At 36.6% G+C, this 24,057-nt stretch overlaps 1 protein-coding gene across 2 annotated transcripts in view; it reads right to left on the reverse strand.

The window, feature by feature from the left end:
* Positions 1-24,057, reverse strand: part of Scn9a (sodium voltage-gated channel alpha subunit 9) — a 142,595-nt gene that overhangs the window by 70,084 nt on the left and 48,454 nt on the right. For both annotated transcript variants that reach the window (XM_087900030.1, XM_087900029.1), the window contains exons 2-7: positions 8,475-8,782; positions 4,645-4,763; positions 4,257-4,346; positions 3,616-3,744; positions 2,233-2,324; positions 1,071-1,283 (exon numbers count right to left, since the gene is read on the reverse strand). In XM_087900030.1, coding sequence (XP_087756156.1) covers positions 1,071-1,283; positions 2,233-2,324; positions 3,616-3,744; positions 4,257-4,346; positions 4,645-4,763; positions 8,475-8,732 — 901 coding nt within the window. In that variant the 5' untranslated portion in view covers positions 8,733-8,782. The remainder of the gene's footprint in view (positions 1-1,070; positions 1,284-2,232; positions 2,325-3,615; positions 3,745-4,256; positions 4,347-4,644; positions 4,764-8,474; positions 8,783-24,057) is intronic.

Genomic DNA, 24,057 nt, shown 5'->3' on the forward strand with positions numbered 1-24,057 from the left:
TCACCATCTGAGGTAGGCTTGGTTTGCTTTTACTTCGTCAGTGAGTATTTAAAAACATCTAGAATAAGTAAAAGGTAAATTCCCTCATATCTAAGGAAATTTCAATTTCTTTTTGGGTAAAAGGGATATAAGCTGGTAAGGTTTTTTGTTTTCTACCTCATCCTGAGATCAGATTGGAATTTTATGCCCTAAGGTAACTAGGCATGTCACACAGACACTATCCAGGTGTCAAGATGGATACAACCTGACTTCATTTTTGCTTCTTGTTCATCAATAGCCCCTGTGAAAAACAGTCTATGGGGAAACCATTAATGAATGTACAGTGTGCATATTATGAAATGTTTGGCATATGCTTTGTATCCAACAGACTTCTGAGATTCTGTACACATCTTCTTCTGCTAAGGGGGAAATTCCTCTGAATTAGTCTTTGCCGACTCCATCAATCATAAATGAGGATACTATCAAGAAGTGCTACAAAGCCTTTTAAATTTATCATTATTTATAAAACTCGAGTTGATAAAATATCATCATTATGAGAATGGTGTTGATAAAACTGTTGTTTTGTTTTATAAAAATCTACCTAAATATTATCAATAGATACATATCTTGATAGTGATAGTTCTATCATTATTACCATTAATGTAGCTATAAGATATTATTGTTCTAATTGTAATCTAAATACAAAATAGAATTGCCCGGCATATTACATTATATAATTAATCAGTGTCTTTATAAAAATACAACTATAGAATAAAATCCATATTGTATACATAGATCCAATGGTTAGTGTGTGTCATTATTAATCCCTAGCAACTGGAATCTTCATCGTGTAGAAATTCACTGTTATGGAACTAACCCAGCTTTCTACACAGAGACTCAGTAGAAAGCCAAGGAAAATAAGTACTTATAATAATACTTCTAAAAATGACAACAATTCTCATACTGACAATTTTTTATGGTATATTAGAATACCTTCAAAATAATTAAAATTCAACCCCCCTGCATTGTTAGAAGAGAGTCGAACTTTTGGTGTTATTTCTACCTGATAGGAACAACAGGGGCATTCTTACTTTTCAGTTCTTCTTCACTCTGAACGGTATTCATGATGCTCTCTAATGTTTCGTTCTCTTCAAGTTCCTTCCTGAAACATTTATGCTTTAGGTTGCCCATAAACAGCTGTAGTCCAATTAACGCAAAAACACTGAGACAGAACACAGTGAGGATCATGACGTCGGAAAGCTTCTTCACTGACTGGATCAGGGCCCCCACGATGGTCTTCAATCCTTAAAATGTAAGGGAGAAAAGCACATTCACAATGGCATAAAGACTCTGAGTGAGAAACACCATCAGAACATAAGCCTTACTAGGAATGCATGCATTATGTCAAGTTAATGGTTTTGAATTGAAACCAGAGAAGTCCTCTGGTTCAAAAGTGTGGATCTGCACAAGTTGTTTCTATGAATTTCAGCAAGTGGTTAAAACTAGTGAAACAAAGAATCTTCAGATTCACTAGCTAAGTATAGTGGTTGCTGAAACCATAGCCACACCCACTCACAAATGTAACTTTTGTAATCACTAATTCAGTAAACGTTGGTCATACAAACTACCTCTACATAATGAAACGAAAAATGTAAGAAACTGAATGGAAGCTCACAGTGACAACGTCTACTGAAGCAGTTTTCACACAAAAAATAGTTTGCTGAAAGAGATGAGACAGTTTCATGCACTGCCCACATGCGGAAATGTCTTATCTTCTTCGTGATAGAAAGTTCTGATTAGTTGAAATTTTCCTTCCTGAAAAGGTGGAAAATCAGCCCTTTGGCAGGAGAAAAAATTTCAAGTGGAGATGTGAGCCAAGTGGTCATTTGCTTTCTCCAAGACCCATGCAGCTGGTTAAACTCAAGAGCTGACTTTTAAAATAAAGATTGCAAGGCAAAATGGAAGAAATGGAATTTGATTTGAGCTCTAGAAGGAACTGCTTTTTTTCTTAAAGGTCAAAGTCAGCCCCTGTGTTTAACCGCACTCTCACCTGGAATGACTGAAATAGTTTTCAATGCCCGGAGAACTCTGAACGTTCTCAACGCTGAGACATTGCCCAGGTCCACAAACTCTGTCACATATCTGCAATGGGGGGTTTATACACAAACACAGTGACAACACACACACAGACAAAGAAAACTCCCAAACAGCTGGAGTTGAGCGGCCTAATGCTCCACGTCAATCACTTCTTACCTGGGATTACAGAAATAGTTTTCAAAGCTCTCAAGACTCTGAAAGTTCGAAGAGCTGAAACATTGCCTAGGTTTACAAATTCTGTTAAATACCTGTAGGATTAAATCAGAGTTATTCAGAATCTAGGTAGAGTCTATAATACTCACCCGTGCTGTTATTGTTAAGTATTTTCTATATGGAGTTTGGCAATTTTTTTTCTAACCTAATTTAACCTAATATATATGGATTTGAATCGTTTGATAAAAATACAAACATTGTATTTGAATGTGGTTCATTTACCTAAACAATTAATGCTTCCATTACCAGCTTAGTATAGTAATATACAATTTTAATCTCCTTTAAAACATTGAAAGCACTATACTGAGGAAAGGAAGCCAAACTCAACAATTTCCATCCAGATGAAATGTTCATCATTCAAGGTTTTCATAGAGCGAAATCAATATAGTATTTCTAAGAGTCTACATTTGGACGTCACTAGTCATCAGTGAAGGATTTCTTTTTGGAGTGAGCAAAATATTCTCAATTTAGATAACAGTGATAGTTGTACAATTTATAAACATACTAGAAAACACTGAATTGCGTACTTAAAAAGTCTGAACTTCGTGACCCAAGAATTTAACAATAGAGAATGAGGAGCTAGGAGAAGGGTATCCATCTTGTCATTTTCTTCTCCACAGGAGACAATGGAGCTACAGCTTTTCTATTGGAGGAAACATGGTGAGGGAGGAGGCGGGCAAGGATGAGGGACCCCGAGAGTAGAAATCTAAGACCCTTCTGAATTGTCACAAGGTCTCAGATAGACATCAATTGCTTTTGTAATTCAAGATAATAGAGGAACTTCTTAAGGTTGAGAATTTATAAATGTTTCTGATAAATGCATTTTCAAAAAGATATAAATAACTTTAAATGATACTTAAAGCAGACTATGGTGCCCATGTGATAGCTTTATAGTACATTACCGGTTTGAGCAGTGTGCAGTATAACTTCCTGTTTTAATTTACTTACTAGCTCATGAATACAGACATTGTGTTTAAAATTTGAGGCTTAGTTCTTAATAAGCACTGAGCATGTGTCTCACACACTATAAAGTTTTTAAATGAAATCTTAAGAAAACTGTGAACCTAATAGACACTGTATGCACACATGCCAATTCAAGTCCTGGGCAAGAAGAAAGATAATCTCTACATTAAACATGTTTTGAATTGACAACGCTTTTTGAAAAAAAAATGACAGTGAATAAGTAATTTATATACACAAATCATTTGCCTTTAAATATAGTCATTGCATGCAAAAAAAAAATCAGCCACCAAAAGTTGTTTTTACTGGAATACTGTTCTGAGACTTCCATAAATTTTCCAGTTCAAAAAAATTGAGAGTACTTACGCGAAAACAATGACAATAAAATCCAGCCAGTTCCAAGGGTCACGAAGGAAGGTGAATTCTCCCACACAAAAGCCTCTTGCAAGGATTTTAATGAGTGATTCAAAAGTATATATTCCAGTAAAAGTATATCTAAAGAAAACAATCAGTTGAAATGAATAAAATCTCATTGAAATCTTCACAGTTTTTTGAAGCATCTCCTGGATGCTGCTGGTGTGTGGATCACCCCACCTCACAGAACATACTACACAAGCGATTTCAAGGAACTCTTAAAATGTCCCTATGAGAGCTACTCACAGAAGACACAGGTACTTAAGGAACTGAGAACAAAGGTGTTAGATCTGCCTTGGCAATCCCAATAGAGTGCTTAAGAACAAGAGAGCCACTGACATGACGTGCATATCATGTTTTTGAACAGGAAAGGAGATATGAAAAGTTCACTCTTCATAAAAATAATGGTATCTAATGATTCAAACAATTATTTAACACGGGGGGAAAGGAAAAACTGAAATAAAATTGTATGCACAAAAAGACAAACTACATTGTTTTATAGACTCACTTAACATCTCAATTTCTAGTATGATAAAGAAATCATGAAAATGATCATTTGGCCCTACCTTAAAAATATAGCCATGCACACTTACTCTACATTTTTGGTCCAGTCTGGAGGGTTGCTCATGGTCATGAATATGCAGTTTGTCAGAATTGTGCACATGATCAGCATGCTGAATAAGGTAGCCTCCAGTCAAGGAATGTGGAGCACCACCAAAGGAAGAACTTATTGAAATGCAGACACAACTTTTCTCTAGAAATTAATTGAAATGGTGCATAGATTTTTCTTTTGATACTCTAAATAAAATTAACATAGTCTAAATTGCTAATAAGACCACCCTCTCACTTTATTTTGAGAATAATTTATATTGGAATCCATAAAGAACTTTCAAGGTGCAGAAGAGCCCACATATAGGTCCGAGGACGGGAACAAGCCCAGCATCCTGAGGTACTTCTGAAGCCAGACTTTGGAAAGGATATGAATGTACTAAAATCTTAATAGATATTCTTCTTAGAGGACTGAAGGGTGACAGCATGTACAGCGCAGGCGTGGCGTTGAAGCGGAAGATCGCCTTTCCTTTGTTCAATACTATAAAAGTCTGCAGGAGAAAAGAAGAATCAGGATGACACCATATTTTCAGCATTTCCATCCAACACAATGCTGTGAGAAGTTCATACCTCCACACTGTGGCACAGGGCAGAAGAAAGGCTGCCATGGAACTCTACAAGCAGTTCCAATGCCTGCAAGCAGGGGTCAGTCACTTTGGTCAATGGACTTCCAGGTTTCCTCTTTTCAATAAATGAAGACTTGAGCTATATGCAAGTATGTACACCAAGATGTATATAACTCACTTGTAGGCATGGCCAGTCTTTAAATACTGCCACAACGCATCATGAACTACAAAGTTTATGCTGAATTGCCCCAAAATAAAGTCACCAAAAAAGTCTCATGATGTAAATGTGTTTGTGATGATGTGCTGGATGACAGCCATTGTTCTTCTCAGCCCCTTGTAGCCCATGGGGAGTGAGATGGGTGTGTCGAAGAGGCTTCCAAAACATTAAGTCTTTCCTTTGCCAGAGTCCTTCAATGATTACAATCATTTGTCATAACTGAAATTGGTTTTAAAAATAAATTTCTCTTTTCTGTTACACAGAGTTTAAGATTGAGTAGAAACTATTACTGATTTTTTTTTTACCACAGTACCCTGAGAGTTTTTAAAGCTTATTGAGAATTATCAAAGTTAATACAAAATGGGTTAAAAAATTTTCACAAGTAAGGCATATCAGAGTTGAAAATATCCTTTTCTTTTTTTTGGTATTTGTGCACCTGTGCACGCATTGCCGAAGGGTTCTGATGCACATGCAAATGTGGAGGCCAGAGAACTACTTCGCTTGTATTTCTCCGGTATAAGAGACCTAGATTTAAATGAGACAGAGTCTTTCACTGGTCTGTAACTCTTAGATTCTGCTGGTCTGACTGTCATGTGGGCTATGGGGGAATACATTTGTATCTGACTTCCCAGGGCTAGGGTTATAAACCATAATGTCCACTTTTCTTTATAATGTGGGTTCTGGGCTGAAACACAGGGCCTCCTGCAATGCAGGCACTTTGATGATGGAGATGTCTCCCCAGTTTGGGCCCATCCTTCCAATTACTCAGTTCGATTCTCGTATTCTACTTATATAACTATAATGTTTAATTTTTTTAAAAGTTCATTCATTAAAAACTTTTAAAATAATATATACTTCTATATAACCCAGTTCTTCCTTTACTGAAAATATACAATCTTGGAGTTCATTGGGCAAATTCAGCTTTAAAAGTTGGTTTAAAATTTTTAAAATAAAAAAATATCCTTAAACTATTTTGTTTCCATTGAGCCAGACCAACAACTCAAGGAAATGAACACTTGCAAGTAAAGATGAGTGGATGAAAGGGTAAATTGTATGTTTCAATGGGTCACACTACAGCTACCACAAGGATCACCTTCTTCTTTGGTTTTGCTTTTGTGTTGTTTATTTGTTTGGTATTTGGTTTTTCTTTTAAATTTGGTTTTGATTTAGGAAGGGGAGGAGACAGGGAGATGAGTGGGATCAGAATGCATGATGTGAAACCCACAATCAATAAAGGTATAAAAAGAAGACATATATTGTGTTTTGTCCGATGCAAGGTAAGTGACATTTCTCATAAATTTTGCATTTAGTTAAACAAATAAAAAATGTTAAGCTCAGCATATTAAAACAACCCTAGGCTAGGAACTCAGAAACACTAAGTCTAAAACACTAAGCCAAAATAATGATTCCCTGTGCTTAGAAGGCAAAATGCTTGCGCTATCTAGAAAGCAGTGATTTTTTTCTTTTGCTGTACTTTTAAACTGAGTTTTATATACAATTATAAACAAGCTTCTTACAATAAATCTTTTTCATCAAATTGGGAAGATGAGCTCATAAGTCTTTTGTAGTGGAAATCTATCTTTTTTTTGAGTTAAGCATTGTCTTGACAAACTGGCTTTTGACAAATGCATGGCAAGGAATTTTGTCATAAACGGCAAAGAAAGGAGTCAAAACTAATGTTTAAACCACTATGTTATTACACAGTCTTTGCAAGACAAACTTACATTGCAATCAAAATTTAAAAGAATAAAAAGAGCAACTTTGTTTTTTAAATTTCCTTTTCTTTTTATTGCAAATAGATTTTTTTCCTAACATGATATATACTCATTTCTGTTGTCCCTCTCTCTACTCCACCCAGTTCCCTCCCACCTCACCTCGAATCCAATCCGTTCTCTCTCTCACTAGAAAATAAAAAATGTTACTAAGGTATAGTGATTTATGTATGCTATCATTACTCATTTGTAGTAAAACTTTAAAAGAATTTTTAAATCCACATACACACAGGAATTAAATATTACTGTGAATGGCTGGCAGGATAGCTCAGCAGGTAAAACCATTTTCTGCCACATCCACGGCTGTCACACCGGTGTAGCAGAAATGCTGACTGGACGGACTTAGGCTGGAGGATTGGGGTTCGTGCTCCATGGAGTTTATGCCCTGGGCTGTTCCCTGGCAATCAGCTGTGGTCCTGATGCCACCTGAATTGCCATCTGCACTGACTCGACCCTCGCTGTCACTGGCACGGCTGAAGCTGTTTCTTTCTTATTCTTTTGTTCTATTCTCGTATTTTGCCAACAGACCATGTTGCTCCAATGAATGAAACTGCTGAAAGCCTTTAAAGAAGTAGCTAGTTCTGGGAATTGGGGTCATCGTTAGGATAATTCCTTAATGATGTAGAGCAGAAGGAGTTAGTCTTACTGGGAGAAACCTTAGAAGCCTTCTGCAGAGAAACAGTTACAGCAGCCCCCACTAGGCATCTGCCTGGGAAGACACGTACAGCTGCAATTAGAAAGCAGATGGTGGACGCCCCCATGCTGACCCCAAAGTCTGGTAATTACCTTGATCCATTCCCATACACAGAAGGCCTATAAGACCTTTCCTGTGGGCAGAAGAGGCCTAAACTGATAACAACATCCGAGCTTGGGAATCAGGAAGAGAGTTGAGATCAATGGTGTGAAACAGTCTCAGAGAAGTGTGAGATCATGTCTTTGAGCAACAACCACAACTAACGTTTAGAATAGACAATGGACACATAAATTTGCTGTTCTTGTTAAATGACAGTGCTGTTCCTTTTCTTTGTTTCTATTCTATGATCTGATGACGTATGCCTTTGCCAAGTTCCTTGATTGTAAAAGTATAAAAGCCTTAGGCTAATTAAAGTGAAAACACAGCAACATATTCAACTACATCGAGTGTGTTTGCTTGTCATTTCCTTCGCCGTATCCTGAAATCTCCTGTCCCTTCGTCCTGTTTTCCCTTGGTCTGAGTGTCTCCACGAGAGACGGTCTATGGCAATTTTCTACTAAACCTGATGACGAATTTAGTTGATCACTAGGCCTCACATAGTAAAAGTAGAGAATGGACTCAATCCAAGTTGAGACTTCATCCATGCACCCTACTTACTAAATAAGTGTAAAAAATTATAACCATAACTATAAAATTACAGGAGATGTGTTCATCATACCATACCTAAAAAGGCAGATTTTCTATTGAATATGTCAAAGAAATTAATCAAACCAAATCAAATAAGAAGGCCAATTCCACTACCAGTTTTAATGAAATACTATAAAAAAGAACATATTCTCAGCATATTAATATGTATTTAATATAAGGCTCATAATATGAAGTCATTAGGTTTCACACATCTTTGGATGGAATAAAGTCATCTGAACCCCATCACTGAAGTCTCAATAACTTACTTTCTTGTCTGCATAGTACGGGTCCAGGTCCTCCAGGGGCTCCGACACCATGCCAGGGGGAATGTCTCCATAGATGAAGGGCAGCTGTTTACCAGCTTCCAAGTCACTGCTGGGCTTGGGACCTTCGTCATCATCTTCTTTCTTTTCGTCTTTGTGTTCCTTGGCTTTTCCTTCAGAAATGCGCTGCTCAATGAGGGCAAGAGACTGCTTGGTGAAGTAGACAAAACTCTGCGGTCCTGGGGGAGGCAGCGTCGCCATCTTTTCATCCTGTTTGTCTTATTTCCCCCTTGGCTCCTCACCTAAGAGACCTGGTTAAAAGTAAAGAAGAGAAAACGTAACTACATGGCTTCTAGAGAAGACGGTTTAAAAGCTAAGGTCAACAAATTCTAGTCCAGGGCATATTTTGTGCCTGTGATGGCTCTTATAGTCATCCTGAGGGGCCTACAGTTGCCTAGCAGGCAGGACCCTGGACCCAACTCTGAGGGATAATATATGTTGATATATATGGATCGTGACTGTGGATATGCTGAGAGTGAGTCTCTACTTTGATTAATTGAAGTTGAAGACCTTCCTTGAATGTAGGCAGCACCAGTTCATGGTCTGGGATCCAGGTCTTCATTGAAAGGAGAAAGCTAACTGAACTCTAGCATTAACTACTCTGAGAGTCCTGAGTATGGACACAGTGCGACCAATTGCCTCGATGTCATGCTTCCATGACTTAACTGCAATGGTGGACTGTACCCTTGAACAGTGAGTCAAATTAGATTCCCTTAAAGCTTGCTTCTCGTCAGGCATTAGTTACAGCAAAAAGAAAGAAACGAACGGAATCGTAGAGTGCTTTCCTTTCATACACAAGAGCTTTGGATCTGAATTTAAAATCCAAAATATAAACAGCAAAACAGCAGATTCAAATATAAGAGGAAATGTGTGTATAAACTCAAACTATGATGTAACCACTGCTGGGCAAGAAACGTGAATTACTTCTTTGTTTAAACATTTGAATCTAACAATCACAGCTTAAAGTGAAACACCAATTACAACTCCCACGAAAAAATATTTAAAACCTGTAATTTTCATCTCTCTCTCTCTCTCTCTCTCTCTCTCTCTCTCTCTCTCACACATATATATATATATCATTGAAGTTGTTTAGTGCTGGTCAAATGAAATAACACTGTCCCTATTGTCAGTTATGATCAATGTTTTTAAAAAGAAAACACCTGGCACTGGTGTTAATGTTGAGTTACTGAATGTGACTGTTCACATCAATGTACACATCTCTGTATTTTAAAGTGAAAAATGAAATGCATAGAAAAGTTTGGGGATGTTTTCTTGAGTCATGAAGTATGTTTTTTTCAGGACTTTAATGGCAACAAAAACATTGAATGTTGCTGTCTATACTAGGAATCAGAAAAGTTTTTTTCTCATTGTGTTCAGCATGGTGGCCCATCACTATAATGGCAGAACTGCAGAGGCAAAGGCAGAAAATCTTAAGTTCTAGACTAGCCTGTGCTACACTGCATACTCTAACTGAAAAATTGAAACCAAACCAAAACAGCAGAAGCAGCAACAGCAACAAGTTGACAGACTGTGTTTTAAGGGACCTCATCACAGGCTCTTTTTCTCCCAAAGCCCAATGTAAACTGCATGTGAATTGTGGTAATGGCCATAGTAGGTATATAAATACAGAAAGATATTGTTGAAACTATTGTTTTTCCTGGATTTCTCCCATTCTCGTGGCAAAACTAAGAAGTGGTTCAATTAGGACAAGACGAAATGGATTATGTTTCTCCTCAGGCACCTGGGCGCATTGCAAGGGAGTTGACTACATAGCAATGCCCTCAGGTGACACCACTGAAAACCAGATCTTCACTACACCAAGAGATGTCAACGAGAGTTGTGGCTTGTTTGTTACTACAGCGCTTCCAGCTTCCCTTACTCTGTTGGATGACTAATTAGAGACATTAAGAAATTGTAGTCTTCTTCAATGGTTTCCAAACCATACAAGGTTTTTTTTTTTTTAAGTAGTTTGTTTTAGGGTTTGTAGGACAAACTCAGCCTTTGTGAGGAATGCTTTTTGCAGTTTACGTGGTAGTTGACATGGTACACTTCATATTTCCTTTCCAAACTGCTAACCCATCTTTATTTACAGGAAGTGTCTCACCAAACACTACATCTGCACACTTCATTATATCGTATACTTATAGCTGTGAGAATTAAGAGAAAATACAGCTTTGTCTTCAACAAATTTATGTGTGAAAAGGCACACTATCCTCTCCAAGGGCAGCCTTGACTTCTCTGTCATAAAGGCAAATGTGATTAGGATAAGTGGCTTATGGCATCTTTACTACTCTCATGAAGAAACACAAATACAGTTAGAAGCACATGTCAGCAGACAATCACAGCTTGATAGAAGGTGTTAGATTTCTGATGGTGGCAGGAAGCTCTACATTTCTGACATAAATGGTTGTTTGTATCTTTTATCCTTTCTCGGCTTACTTGCTACAGTGGAGAGCTGAAAGGCATTTTAGAAGCAGAGAAAAATTTCACAAGATAGAATATATTGAAAGCTATGCAATGTTATATTTGGAAATATTTCATTTGTACTTATCACTCAGAATTACAAAACAGTATAATCATGAATAAAGTAGATGTCCACAGGCAGCTAATGTTATCACTTTTTTTTGAAGAAAATCTCGATAATTAATCAACTTTACTATCTATGAGTTGATTGTTTGATGTGGTGTGTACAATTGTCATCACAGACCTGCTTACATGATTTCAGATGTTGGTAGCTTTATTAACTTTATATTAATTTAACTTGAGAAGTAAGGCCATGAGTACAATTATCACTAATGCTTCAGACATTCCACAACATTTCTGAAACACGTGTAGACAGAAGTCCCCAACCTCTGCAGAGTTTCAATGGGATCTTGGCGAATGTGTTTGAATCACATTCTGAAGTAGGTGGCAGAGTTTTCCGTTGTTCCCCTTTCAATAATTGCTTGACAAAAATCCATGCAAACAGACACATGTCATGGCCTGTGATGTCTATGCTCTTCCTTTTCTTCTCCTTTTTCTTCTCTCTTCTTAGTCTCTCTGTGTTTCTATATCCATCTGTCTATCTGTCTGTCTGTCTACCTGTCTGTCTGTCTATCTGTCTATCTATCCATCTATCATCATCCATCACTTTTACTGTATATCCTCAACACACAAACTCCTGAACAATCAAATGCCATACAGGATTGGAAGTGAGTGTATGCATGGTAAATTAATGTTTGTAGCAAATAGGCAATATTTTCTTGATGAAGGACAAATGTATGGAGACATTACGTACCAACTTAATATCATTATCTGGGAAACAACATCATATAGAGAGTGATAGGATTTCATCATCTTCATCTATGCCAGGGCAGTGAAACTTCATTTTGTTTTATTAATACAACCAGATTCAAGAGAAAGAGGTCTAGTTGGCCTCTAAGTGTCATTGGAAATTAGAATGCAGTGGTCTGCTGAAGTGGTTGGGTGGTAGGGTTCTACTGGGCAACATAATTAAAAAATGAAATCTTCAGCAAACACAAAGATATCAGTGATGGGCTAGAGCTGGTCAGTTCCCGAAGCTACTTTCAGCCTTTCTGTGAGATGAGTAATTAAACACACCATTTCATCATTAAGACATCCAGTTTCAGAATGATTGTTTCTGAGCAAAGATTTAAATAAATCTTTAAGTTTATGCAAAACTAAAAATTTCTGAAGGAAACAAAAATCCCAAATCACAGAAACTCTTTTTTAAAGTTTATTTAGCTTGATGTGTATAGGTATTTTGCCTTCAGGTGTTCAGTGTATTATGTGCCCTCAAATCTCCAGGAAACGGAGTTACAGATTTGTGTCTCACCCTGTGGATGCTGGGAATTGAACTCAGGTTTTCTGGAAGAGCAGCCAGTGCTCTTAATCACTGACACATAATTTCAGACCCTCAAAAATCTTTAAGATGTTGAAAGAAAGACATAATTGACAGAGAAAAAGAATGTAAGATCCACATAGTATCAAAGACTTGAAGGCATTTAGAAAAACTAAAGAAAACATAGCAAAAATGACAGATGAAAATCTTTCCTTCATAAAGTATTAATGTAATAATATATCAACATGCAAAACTCAACAAAGAACAAAATGACTATTAATATACAAATACTTAATCAACATTTCATGTTATCTATGACTTGACATCACAAGTAGTCAAGTAGTCAAAGAAAGAAAAACTAAAATATGGCAAGCCAAATATAGTTTATTAATGCCTCAAAGGTATTAACCAAATAATAATGACATTTTACATGAAATCTCTAAATAAAATGAATAAATAAGGTTCAAAGCTGTGTGCATGGATATTTTGCAGATCTTGCAAAATCCTTAAGTATATTGACTGACGTTCATTACCAAATGCTTTCCTTTCTAGGAATTTATCTAAAGTCAATAATGTCAAATTCCTTCAAACAAATATGAAGATGTTTACTGAAATTTTTTTATTAAATAAAACTGGAATCAATACAAAAGTCAAAATTTATTAAGCAACAGAATGAATATATAAGAAAAAGCATATACAACCTTTGAATAGTGCTTTCAGAGACTAATAGATTATAAGCATCTTATAATGGATAGCTGATGGAATGAAATTAACATTCACACATTTTTAAATAAAAAATGCAAATATATAGAAGTACATTCATGTTTAATAAAAGCAACTCCTGGTCTACAATTAATAATTACTCTTCTACAAAAGTTATTGCATTTATTTAAATGTGTATGTGTTTCCCTAATAAAACATTAAATTCGTGTTGTACCTCACATGCTCTGGGGTAGGCATTAATATTCAGAAGTCAGTGTTCTCCTTCCTTGATGTAGGTCCTGACAAACTCAGGTTGTCAGTCTTGATGGCTAGCAGCTTTACCCTCTGAACAATTTACTGGACCAATTATGGATTATTTTAATAGGTTACCCCTGTTTATTTATACTGTTGACTTAAATATTTTATACCATAAAATGCCATACTCATATCAAAAAATTGGTGTGGGAAGTTCTTCTGTATATTTATTGCTTTTATTGATTAATAAATAAAGAAGTTGTTTTGGCCTGTGATAGGGCAGAGTAGATCTAGGTAAAAATTCAGCTGAATGCTGGGAGAAAGAAGGTGGAGTCAGTGAGAAACCATAGAGCCGCCAAAGGGGAAAGTCATGAGCTGCCAGGCAGAAGCTTGCTGGTAGGTCATGAGCCATGTGGTAAAATATAAAATAATAGAAGCAGGTTAACCAAAAATATAAAAGCTAGCTAGCAATACACTTAAGTGATTGGCCAAGCAGTTATTTAAATAATATAGTTGCTGTGTGATTGTTTCAGGAGTCTGGGTGGCTGGGAACAATTAGCCTCCATCATCATCAACAACAACAACAACAACAAAAACATACTCGCTTTTTAACAAAGCATTTTGATATAATTTTTATTTAGTAAATACACCAGTACTTGTTATCACCAAGTTTAACTGATACTTGGAGCTAAACGGTCATAATACCTTTTATTATGACTATTATCATATCTTCTTTAGAATGAAATTACAATATTACAAAAAGTTAATACACTTTTATTTTATTACTATTTTGTCCACTTGTTCTTATCTTGCAGTAAAGGGTTGTTTAGGCCTAAGAAGAAGAACTAAATATGTTATGCTAGTACTTGGAATTTTCAAAAGTTTAAATAAATATGGAAGCATTCTTAACTCTTAACTCTTTTCTTATAACACTAGAAACCATTTACCTAGTATCTATATATCTATTATTTATCTATATATCACTTATGTCTGTCTATCCATTCATCTTTCAAATTTTTCTTCATAAATATTTTTAGTTATACAATGTCTGCTTCTAATCAACAATAATGATCTTTTTCATATGGGTATTACCCCTTAATAACTGCATTCCCCATGTAGTGACAAGAATGGTGTACTATGGATAATTTCATGAAACTATTGGAAACCATAAGGGAAAACCCCCTAGTGTCCACAGGTCTGGAGAGCAGAATGCAGATGAGATAAGGAGATGGCAGCAAAGGGCACAGCTCACAGCAGTTATTAATATGACTGGAAAGAAAGGATGAGAGTCGACACATGTGGGAAGAACAAAAGAACGCAAGTTGGTTAGCTCAAGAACAGTTTATTCAACAAGGCTTCATGACATACTTTCCATACTTTCTAATACCACCCCTCTCTACTCAGCTATGAAGCAGTGTGATAGACTCTAAACTGAACTGGAAAAGGAATTTCGGAATGAGTAAGGCCGGACTGCTATGGTGTTCACTTCCACTGAAGGAGAATGGAGTCCAGAGGCGGGGGGGGGGGGACCTCTTGCTCCTCTTTGCACGTGGATGCTAAAATGTAGCCAGGGTATGAGGATACCAGGCATATAAATGGAGCTGGAAGCCATTCTTCCCTTTTGAACAATGAGTTATTTGGGGTAACAAACCTATACCTGCACATAGAGAAGCAACCTTCTCCAAAAGCATTCCACTCTTTTCCTAATAGGAATTAGACAGTAAACGATAAATTAACATGCCAGTAGTACCAATCAGAGAGTTGTAGACCCAAGTGAATGTACAAAAACCTTAAATCTAGTTAAAATGTGCAAATATTATAGATGGTAAAAAAGACAAATTGGTTATTACTTGAGAATTTTGAGGAGGTAAAAAATCTATTACATAAAATAATAGGCCACAGCAACAATAAGGATGTATTTTTTATAACTAAAGGCACGGTTATAAAAATAAATTTTCAGAATACAATTGATAAGCATTGTCAGAAATAGAATGCTAGAAATGCAGTTGTCTTTCATGTACACATTTCTGGAAAGTTAAAAAGCTTCTGGAAGTCAGAGCAACACTGTACATAAAGGACCATTAGATCACCATTAAAAATTCCCAACCACCTTTGCTCTAACAGTGAGAGAAGTAGGGTGTGTCAATCTCTGTTTCTACTTGTCTCACATCAAGCCCGATAGCAAATATAACAGATGTTGGAGCATAAAAAGACTCAAACCCTTTTTCTTTTCTTATTTTCTATGAAAATTCGTTTGGATTTAAATGGTATTTCCAAAAAACAAAAGACATCTAGAATACAAGAAACAGTCAAGAATAGACTGGTTAGCAAAAAGTGTGAAGAAATGTTAGGAAATTTGTTTCTTCAATAAGTGTTGGCTGCATTTTATAACAGCTGCCTAAACAGAGAGCAAGGGAAAATATGCATGGAGTTTGACCAGTCAATGGAATTAATGAGAAAAAGATCTAATTAAGCTTGATGGAGTTCTCAAGTTACAAAAGTTAAACGAGCATCTTGTTTCTTTCTCTTTGTCAAACCACCTCATTACTTATGACCATGGAAAACATTTTTATGATTTGAAAGAATGTTGGTTTGTTTTGCTATCTTGCTAATTATTAATGCTCATAGGAAATGTAAGTGTGGTTACTGAACCAGCAGATAGGTGTATATGAAATATCACATTGTCACTGGACACACTGTAAAACAGGGAGCATAAGCTGGGGGATAGGGTATGACATGCAGGAATGCAAGAGAGGACATGTCCTAATCTTCTATCGAGTTATTTCAATGATAAACGTCCCATGCAATCTTGGGCATGAGAATACTTGATCCCCTGTTGGTGGCACTGTCTGGGTAGATTTAGGAGATGTGACGTTGTATCTTCTTGAAATAAGTCACACAGGAATGGACTTAGTGAGTTTAAAGACTCCTATCGCTGATAGCAAGTGCTTTGATTCCTGCATTCATTCAAGATAAGTGCTCTTAGCCTCCTATTCTAGCAATAACGCTTGCTACATTCTGCCTTGTATCTCCGCAACTCCAGACTGTAACTCTGGAACAGTAAGACCAAGTAAACCTTTTCCTCCATCAGTTTCCTTGGTCACCGTGTTTGATCACAGCATTGAAAAAAAAAAAAAAAACAACCAATACACAGTGGGAACAGACATGTTAGGTAAGACTGGAAATAGACAGAGGTTCAGGTCAAGTCGGAATCCAACAGGAAAAATGAAGATAAATATAGTTCAATTGGATGAGAACTTGAAAATGGGGTAAAAGGGGGATGGCACAAGTAAATACACACTTTATTGTTCAAGTTAGATAATTAAAAAAATGATGCTTAAAGCTAATGCAAATGAGAGCAGTGTAGTCCTAACAGATGGGAAGGAAACAGAAAACGTTAGGAAAAGAATGACCGACTATAGGCGTGCGACAATACTGTGAGTTCATTTCCATGGGTATGTCCTAATTTTATAATACTAATTAGTAAAAATAAAAATAAGCTATAAATTGTAGGGAGAACCCGAACCTCTACTGTGAGCCACAGAAACCAACATGCAGCTCTAGTGTAGAAAACATGCAACATCTGCATTTAGTCCTCAATGTACTGTTTGCTTCATACCTCCAAACTCAGAACATTTAAATCTGCTTGGGGGTAAATTGTCAACAATTTGCAATTTATTTTATTGATATATGCCAAGGGAACAAAGTGACATGTGGGAAGACTCTGTCTTCTCCTGTGTCAGTGTAAGGGAACACTGGACACTGTATCAGGTGTAAGCTGTGACTGGGGAGTGGGATTAGCGGAATGCATATCTCCATATTATCAAATGTCCTGGTAGCCCTTAATTCTCTTATGATGGACTTCTGTGCACAGACATTCTATCTTAAATAAAGCCAAGACATTTTAGTTTGGAATTAATGTGTCTTAGTTTCTCATATTTCCATAAATACTAGAATTGTAAGTTTTCAAATTGATGTTAGGCAGTCATCAAGGAGTAATTAAGTATGGCTTCCGCAACATGCTTATGTCACAGTTAACCTATTCCGTTTGTGGGTTTTGACAACAGTATATATGGGAATTAACTATGTAACTTAAATACATACAGATACTTGAGCATAGCCAGTAATTCTGAAATGGGAAAGGCCTAATGTGTCTTCTTTTACAACTATACTTTGGCGATTGGAACTTTTCATTAAGAACTAATGCAAATAAATGTGGGTTGCAGGGAGCTTAAAGATCAGAGGAGCCAGTTGTTCTCTCCTTCCACCAGGTGGGTCCTGGGAGTTGAACCCTTGCCCAGAAAGCCATCTTGTTGGACCAAGAACTACTTTTAACATAAAGTAGATATTTATGCAAGCATGCACAAACTCATGGAGAGGTTTTATAAGTCAAAATAGGAGACCTTTACTTTAAAGACAAGTTGTTGAATTTTGTTTTATTTGAACAACACACAAAACAGAAGATTAAAATTATCCATTTGAAAATTGATATAAGTGAACATAACATCATCATAAAGACAATATTTAGAATTCTGTATCATTTTACCAATGGGCAAAAGGAGAGTTGGAATAAGGGAATATGTTTGGAGGAAAAGAGGGAGGAAGAGAGGGAAGGAGAGAGGGAAAGAAGGAAGGGAAAGAGAGAGAAAGGAAGAGGGAGACACACACTTGTGTGCGAATACACACATACACACAAAGAGAGAAAGAGAGAGAGAGAATATTTAGAGAAGAAAGAATACAAGTGACCAAAAAGAAGAGAAATAATAAAGGAAAACAATAAGCGAGTAACAAAACACCCATGCTCTCCTAGCATATTTTCCAGCCACAAGACCGCCGAAAAACAAAGCAAGATTTTCAGCATATTAATTTTTATTTTAATTCTTTATGTTTTCACCCTCACTGATGCCGCTGGCACGAGTTCATCGCCATCAGCAAATTCACTCTTGCATCTTTTTCTCTTATATTCATTCGAGGCATGCAATGCTCTCCTCCGAGTATTCTACATAGTCAATCATCCCTCAAACCTGTCAGCTCTAATGTAACCTCAGACAATCTGTTGCTAAGCAACGAGCAAGGACAAGAAAGAACCATTGCTGTGGTAAACTAACCAGGAGGTACATTTAGCCTTTGTAGCATTTATTTTAGAGAGCTGAATTGCCAATTTTCAGCAGTAGATGACAAAATTTCCTACCAAAGTAAAGACATTGGAAGGAATGTATTTTTTTATCAATCTTAGAAGAAAAGATGTAGATTATTTTGTTTTTTCTATTTATTTTGATATATGTTTATTTAATTTTATATTTAAGTATTGTATTTGCAACGTTTACTCCCTGTCTTACCTTCAACTCCTCTTATGTCCTTCTGGCTCCTCCTCAACTTCATAGCCTCTCATTCTTTAGTTGTTATTGTTTTACACAGACACAAAGATACATACAGCCACACACACACACACACACACACACACACACACACACACAGACACTTATAAACAAAACCTTATAAGTTCATTTAGTGTTCCTCATATGCACATGTGTTTAAAGCTGTGAATGCTTGATATTGGAGGCCATCTCTAGAACAGACATTCTCAGCCATTGTCAATTACCTTTGGCTTTATAAACATATATACCATTAAATTTTTTCACTTCCATTAATTTATGTAATTTCGACTAAATTTTAAGTTCTCACAAAATACTGAGTATATGACCCCACTTTTCATTTATATAGTATAAAATGGGTAAAATATTCACAGCAGTCTGTGCTTACCCTGAAGTCCACATGCATTAGAGGAATAAAATTCCACAATGTGTCAGAGCTCAAAGACAGACTAATCTTTCATGGTCACAATCTTGACTCTGTAGTTCTGAGCTGTGGCTCTATGAAGATGGTGTGATCACTTTAAACAATAATTTCCTAATTAGAAAAACAGGATTAATCATCGCACTCTCAAACAAACACTTCATATAGGATAGAAAATGTGGAAAGTACCACACAGTGTTTGTCACCTGAAGGCACGCGTGTGTGAAGCCTTTAGCGCTGTGACGTCAACTCCGGGCTCTGTTTTAATTCATCACCCAAGTCCGTTATGTCTCTACGACTAATGTCTATTAACCACATTAGTTTGAAAAGACTTTAGTTTCCAACAGTTTCTTGGCCTTTTAAACACAAAACATTTCATGTCTCTCTAAAATAGCAAACATCCAATCTAATGTCATGACTTTAGAAGAAGCTTGGAGCTGGAAAATGTTTTATTTGAACCTTGTCTTTACCACTTACGAGTATCAAGAACTTGACATTCCAAATATACAACTTCTTTTTTTTGTCAAAAAAAAAAAACAGCAAAACCCGGACTCAGAATATTTCCAGTTACTTTATAAAATACATTTGTAGACACTGCAGAATTTTCCCTAGTACTGACTGCAGGGGCACTTAGTCTGTGACTCCATTTCATTCAGGTAAATTCTCATTATTTGAAACTTTATTTGAAGATATTATAAGTACTGTTAATTAGAACAAAGTATGCGGCTCAGGAAATGTCATTAGGATTCTTTGGCTCTTTTAAAGGTCATAATCAATATTTCTGAACTCAAAGGGAAGTGAATTCCAACACTTGATTTCTCTTCTGAGAAGCATTTAAGCATCACTAATGGAGTCTCTGAACAAAGGACAGAAGATCCCCTCCTGCAGGCAGAGAAGTGTCTCAGATCTTTGCAGTCTCTGGAGAGTCTTAGGGACTCAGGTGTCTAGAATGGATGTTATTCTTAAAACCTATAAGGAGTCCAAAATCAGAGGCAACCGATAGTGTAAAATATCACTTTGAAGATATTTGTTTCGTTTCCAGGATGCTGTAGTCTTCTTGTACAGAGAACACTCATGAAAGTATCCCCCGAGATGTGACTCGGAAATTATGGAAATGAATCTCCATATTCATCCTTACCTCAGTAACTAGATGTGGAAAATATGAGCTGTGTTTGACCATTATCATAGCTAGCAAAGGTCTTACTGAACCTCTGTATCATTTTGACCACATAAAAGGCTTCTGATCCTAGAAATTCAAATTGTAATTACCCTATGTTTTGTGAGAACTCTATTGTTTTCAGATAGGCTAGATCTGCATTATATAGGTTAGATCTGCATTATATATCATTGGTGATTTCCATTTTCTAATGAGTATAATCTGCATGTGTCTTGTATATAATGTCTGCATTTTCAAATGGAGGTATCCTTTTAAAACTCTTTGTCAGATATTTAAACAGTAAACTTTCTTTGGCAGTTTTCAATATTTTTTTTGCCTCGGTAGTTATAACTTTAGGACAAAGAGAGTGTCCGTCCTTTATTTCAGAGAGTTGGAAATAGTGATTAGGGTCCAACTGCATTGTCATCTCCGGCTATTTTACACCACCGTGCCCTGTGAGTTTCTTACCTGTGGTAACTTAAACTGTGTCTATAGTAAGTCAGTCCAACCAGCCAAATTAAAAATATTTCAAATGGAATCAAGACACATGAATAAATAAAAAGAAAGTTAAAAAATCTTCAAAAATCTAGATAGAGTTAGTTCAGATCTAAATTAAATAAAAGCAGTGAAAATGCAAAAAAAAATAAAGTAAAGTTTATCTTTTGTATTGATACTGTCTGCTGTCAAGCAAAAACCTGCTATGACAATGTCACTTCTTTAGAAAGAGTGATATTTTTTACAGGTAAAATGTTGACTGGACTTCATTCATCTTTTAAAATATTTATTTCATGTTTATGAGTCACCTGTCCTGATATTCATTTTGAAGCATTTTCTAGCAGAATGAAATCTTCACAAGTGTTTTGAAAAGGGGTCTTCAACTAAATCACTGATATCAATGAAGATAACCTAGCTTGATAACATATGTCATTAACACGAAGTGATGGTGTGAACCTTATTAGTGTGGCACCCCACCTCAATTTTTAATATACATCTTTCAAGAGAAAGCTATCAGAAAACCCAATGCAAGAATAAGGAATGTGTGATAGATTACAGTAATTTTCAAATTGACAAGATACAGAATCTCCTAATTTCTGAGTGTGCTGTGGTGAATTATCTGACTTAGGTCACCTGAAGAAAGGAGATTCACATCAACTGCTAGACTGAATACAAAGAAGCACCAGAATTCATCCTCTCTATCCTGAGTATAGAAGCAACGTGGCCAGCAATTTCAAGCACCATTTTACCCCCAGGATAGACTACACTATGCTTTGTGAGACACGATCAATTCTTCCTTCCTGAATTTCCTTTGGTCTAGCATTTGATTACAACGAGAAAAGTGACCAATAGAGAAAAACGTTTCTGCAAAGTTGAGCTGTTGTCGTAAACGTGGCAATGTGGTTCTTAGGTTTTTGGAACTGGTTCATAGCAGGAACGTGGAAAAGGTTCTAATTTATGTGAGCAAAGCTGCTGAGCATAAAGCAGAGGGAAAAAGGCCATCCTTGTAGAAGCTTGGAAGACAGGAATGTCAAGAGGAACACAGGCTGTGGAGACCTGGAACCTGAGGATTCATGGGGGAAGTGATTCTTCCTTGGGATCAGGTACACGTGTGTGATATTCTGGCTAAGAACCTGGCTTCATTTTGTCCTAGTTCTGAGAAATGAAAGGAGGTTTAATTTAAAGGAAATGTTTGTTTGACAGAGGAAATTTCAAGACAGAAACATATTCTGTCTATGTCATAGTTCCTTCTCATTTCTCTTGTTCATGTCTAGAGATCTAGAGAGAAAGGGGAGGAGGAGGAAGAGCAGGAGAGAGAGAGAGAGAGAGAGAGAGAGAGAGAGAGAGAGAGAGAGAGAGACAGAGAGAGAGCACAAAATAAAAGTTAAAAGACAAGTAAGTGTGAACTTTGACAAGTAAGTTGTGTGAACAAGTTTGAAAACTAGCACTCTGCATTGGACCAACCGAAAAAAGTTGGGCAATGCCAAGGGCAAGCCCAGGAAGGTTAAACAGGGTGTGAGATGGGAGGCCGGGACAGAGAAGTGAACAGGGCGAGAGAATAACTAACACTAAAACCCTTTTAAAAAATGTTATATACACACCAACTGTATAAACTTTCTAAAACAAATACACACATATATAAAAACAAACAATGAAGTTCCCCTATCACAGATAAACAATGTCCCTACTAGGCACCGCAGAGTAACAAATAAAACACCTCAGTGTTTGAAATGGTCTATCTCTTTGTGGGGTTCTTGGCTATAGGGACCCACAGGCCCCCTCAAACATTACAGGCTATTGCCAGTGCTGTTGATTACCAACTAGAACTTGACCTTAAGACCCTATTGCTAGAGATAAATCAACCTTGAAACATAAAACCTGGAGAAATGAAGCTAGTATTGATCTGGAGACATTGCATCTATTGGCTAGATTTCCTAATTCTGGAAGATGCTACTGAACTTGAGGGGCTATAAAAAACAGACAACACAAAGTTGAATGGGGAGGGAAAGGGTATTTGTGAGGAGTTGGGGGTGAACATGCTCAAATATATTGTACAAAATTTCTCGAGATCTAATAAAATAGACAAAGAAGTCATTTCCAAGATAGGAGATAAAAAAAAACTTTGTTCAAAAATCAATCACAGAATGGAACTTATACAAAGGTCAAAGTCTCCCATGGTGGTACATGCCTACAATCCCATCACTCATGGTGAAGCTAGGAAGATCGTGAACTCAAGGACAACCTCTTATATATAGCAAGTTTGAGGACAGACTGGGCTGTATAACACCCTGTCCCAAAAACCAAACAACCAAACAACCAATAACGTTGCAGTTAATGTATCATGTTTATACAATCGTGTTTATCAGTACCCTTATGTAAAGTGCACCTGCAATAACTGACAAATAATCAAAACTGCTGTTCATCAAGACAAAATATAGTTAATATAGGATCTCTTATTTTACCTTTGCTAATTAAAATGAGTTAAAATTCATATAGAAATTGTATATTTTGTGCCATACAAAATTGCATTGCTTTGATCAATGGGGAATCCATTAGAAATGCTGATCAATTTTTTAAGTCTTTAGACTTGGTAAGATAATTTTCTATAAATGTACTCTCCTAAGTCAGGAATGAGCTTTCCTCTTAGAAACAGAACTTGACTGGAGTCACAGTGTCTGAGCACGAATTACACTTGAGAGTCCTATGGTGAAGTGGCTTTGAGAGTGCGTGGTAAAGGATTTTATTTTTAAAGAATATGAGCAGCTTAACTCATCTGTGGTAAACATACTAAACAATCTTAAGTTACTAATAAGAGCCTCATTACACAGCCATCATACTGATACAGTCAAGACACAGCATCACTCATTGGATTTTGTTGCGGGATAACACAGTTGAAAGAAACCCATTTAATTCAGAAATAATCCTTTTACAGAAATTCAAGAGCCTGTTGACATCATCAGAGCAAAGTGACAGCCCCAGTGTGACTGTCTTGGATGCACTTACAGATGGATCAAAAACACACAGGGCTCTTTGTCAGCACGGCTGCTAAATCTCTCAACTCCAGTGACAGGAAATGCATTGTGAAAGACCAGGAATGCATTTTAGTAACACCATCAAATGAGAACTATAGACTCAAATGGTGCTTGACGCTGTCTGCACATATGGCCCCGAAGGAGATACTGTGTCCTTCCTTCACAAGTCTTGACACCCAAGTGGGACAGCAAGATCACTAAACCATTTCTTCTCTTTATCTAATGGGGTTTCTTCCTTTATATACTGTA

This window comes from Myodes glareolus, chromosome 21, assembly GCF_982192425.1.
Source record: "Myodes glareolus chromosome 21, mMyoGla1.1, whole genome shotgun sequence".
Lineage (NCBI taxonomy): Eukaryota > Metazoa > Chordata > Mammalia > Rodentia > Cricetidae > Myodes > Myodes glareolus.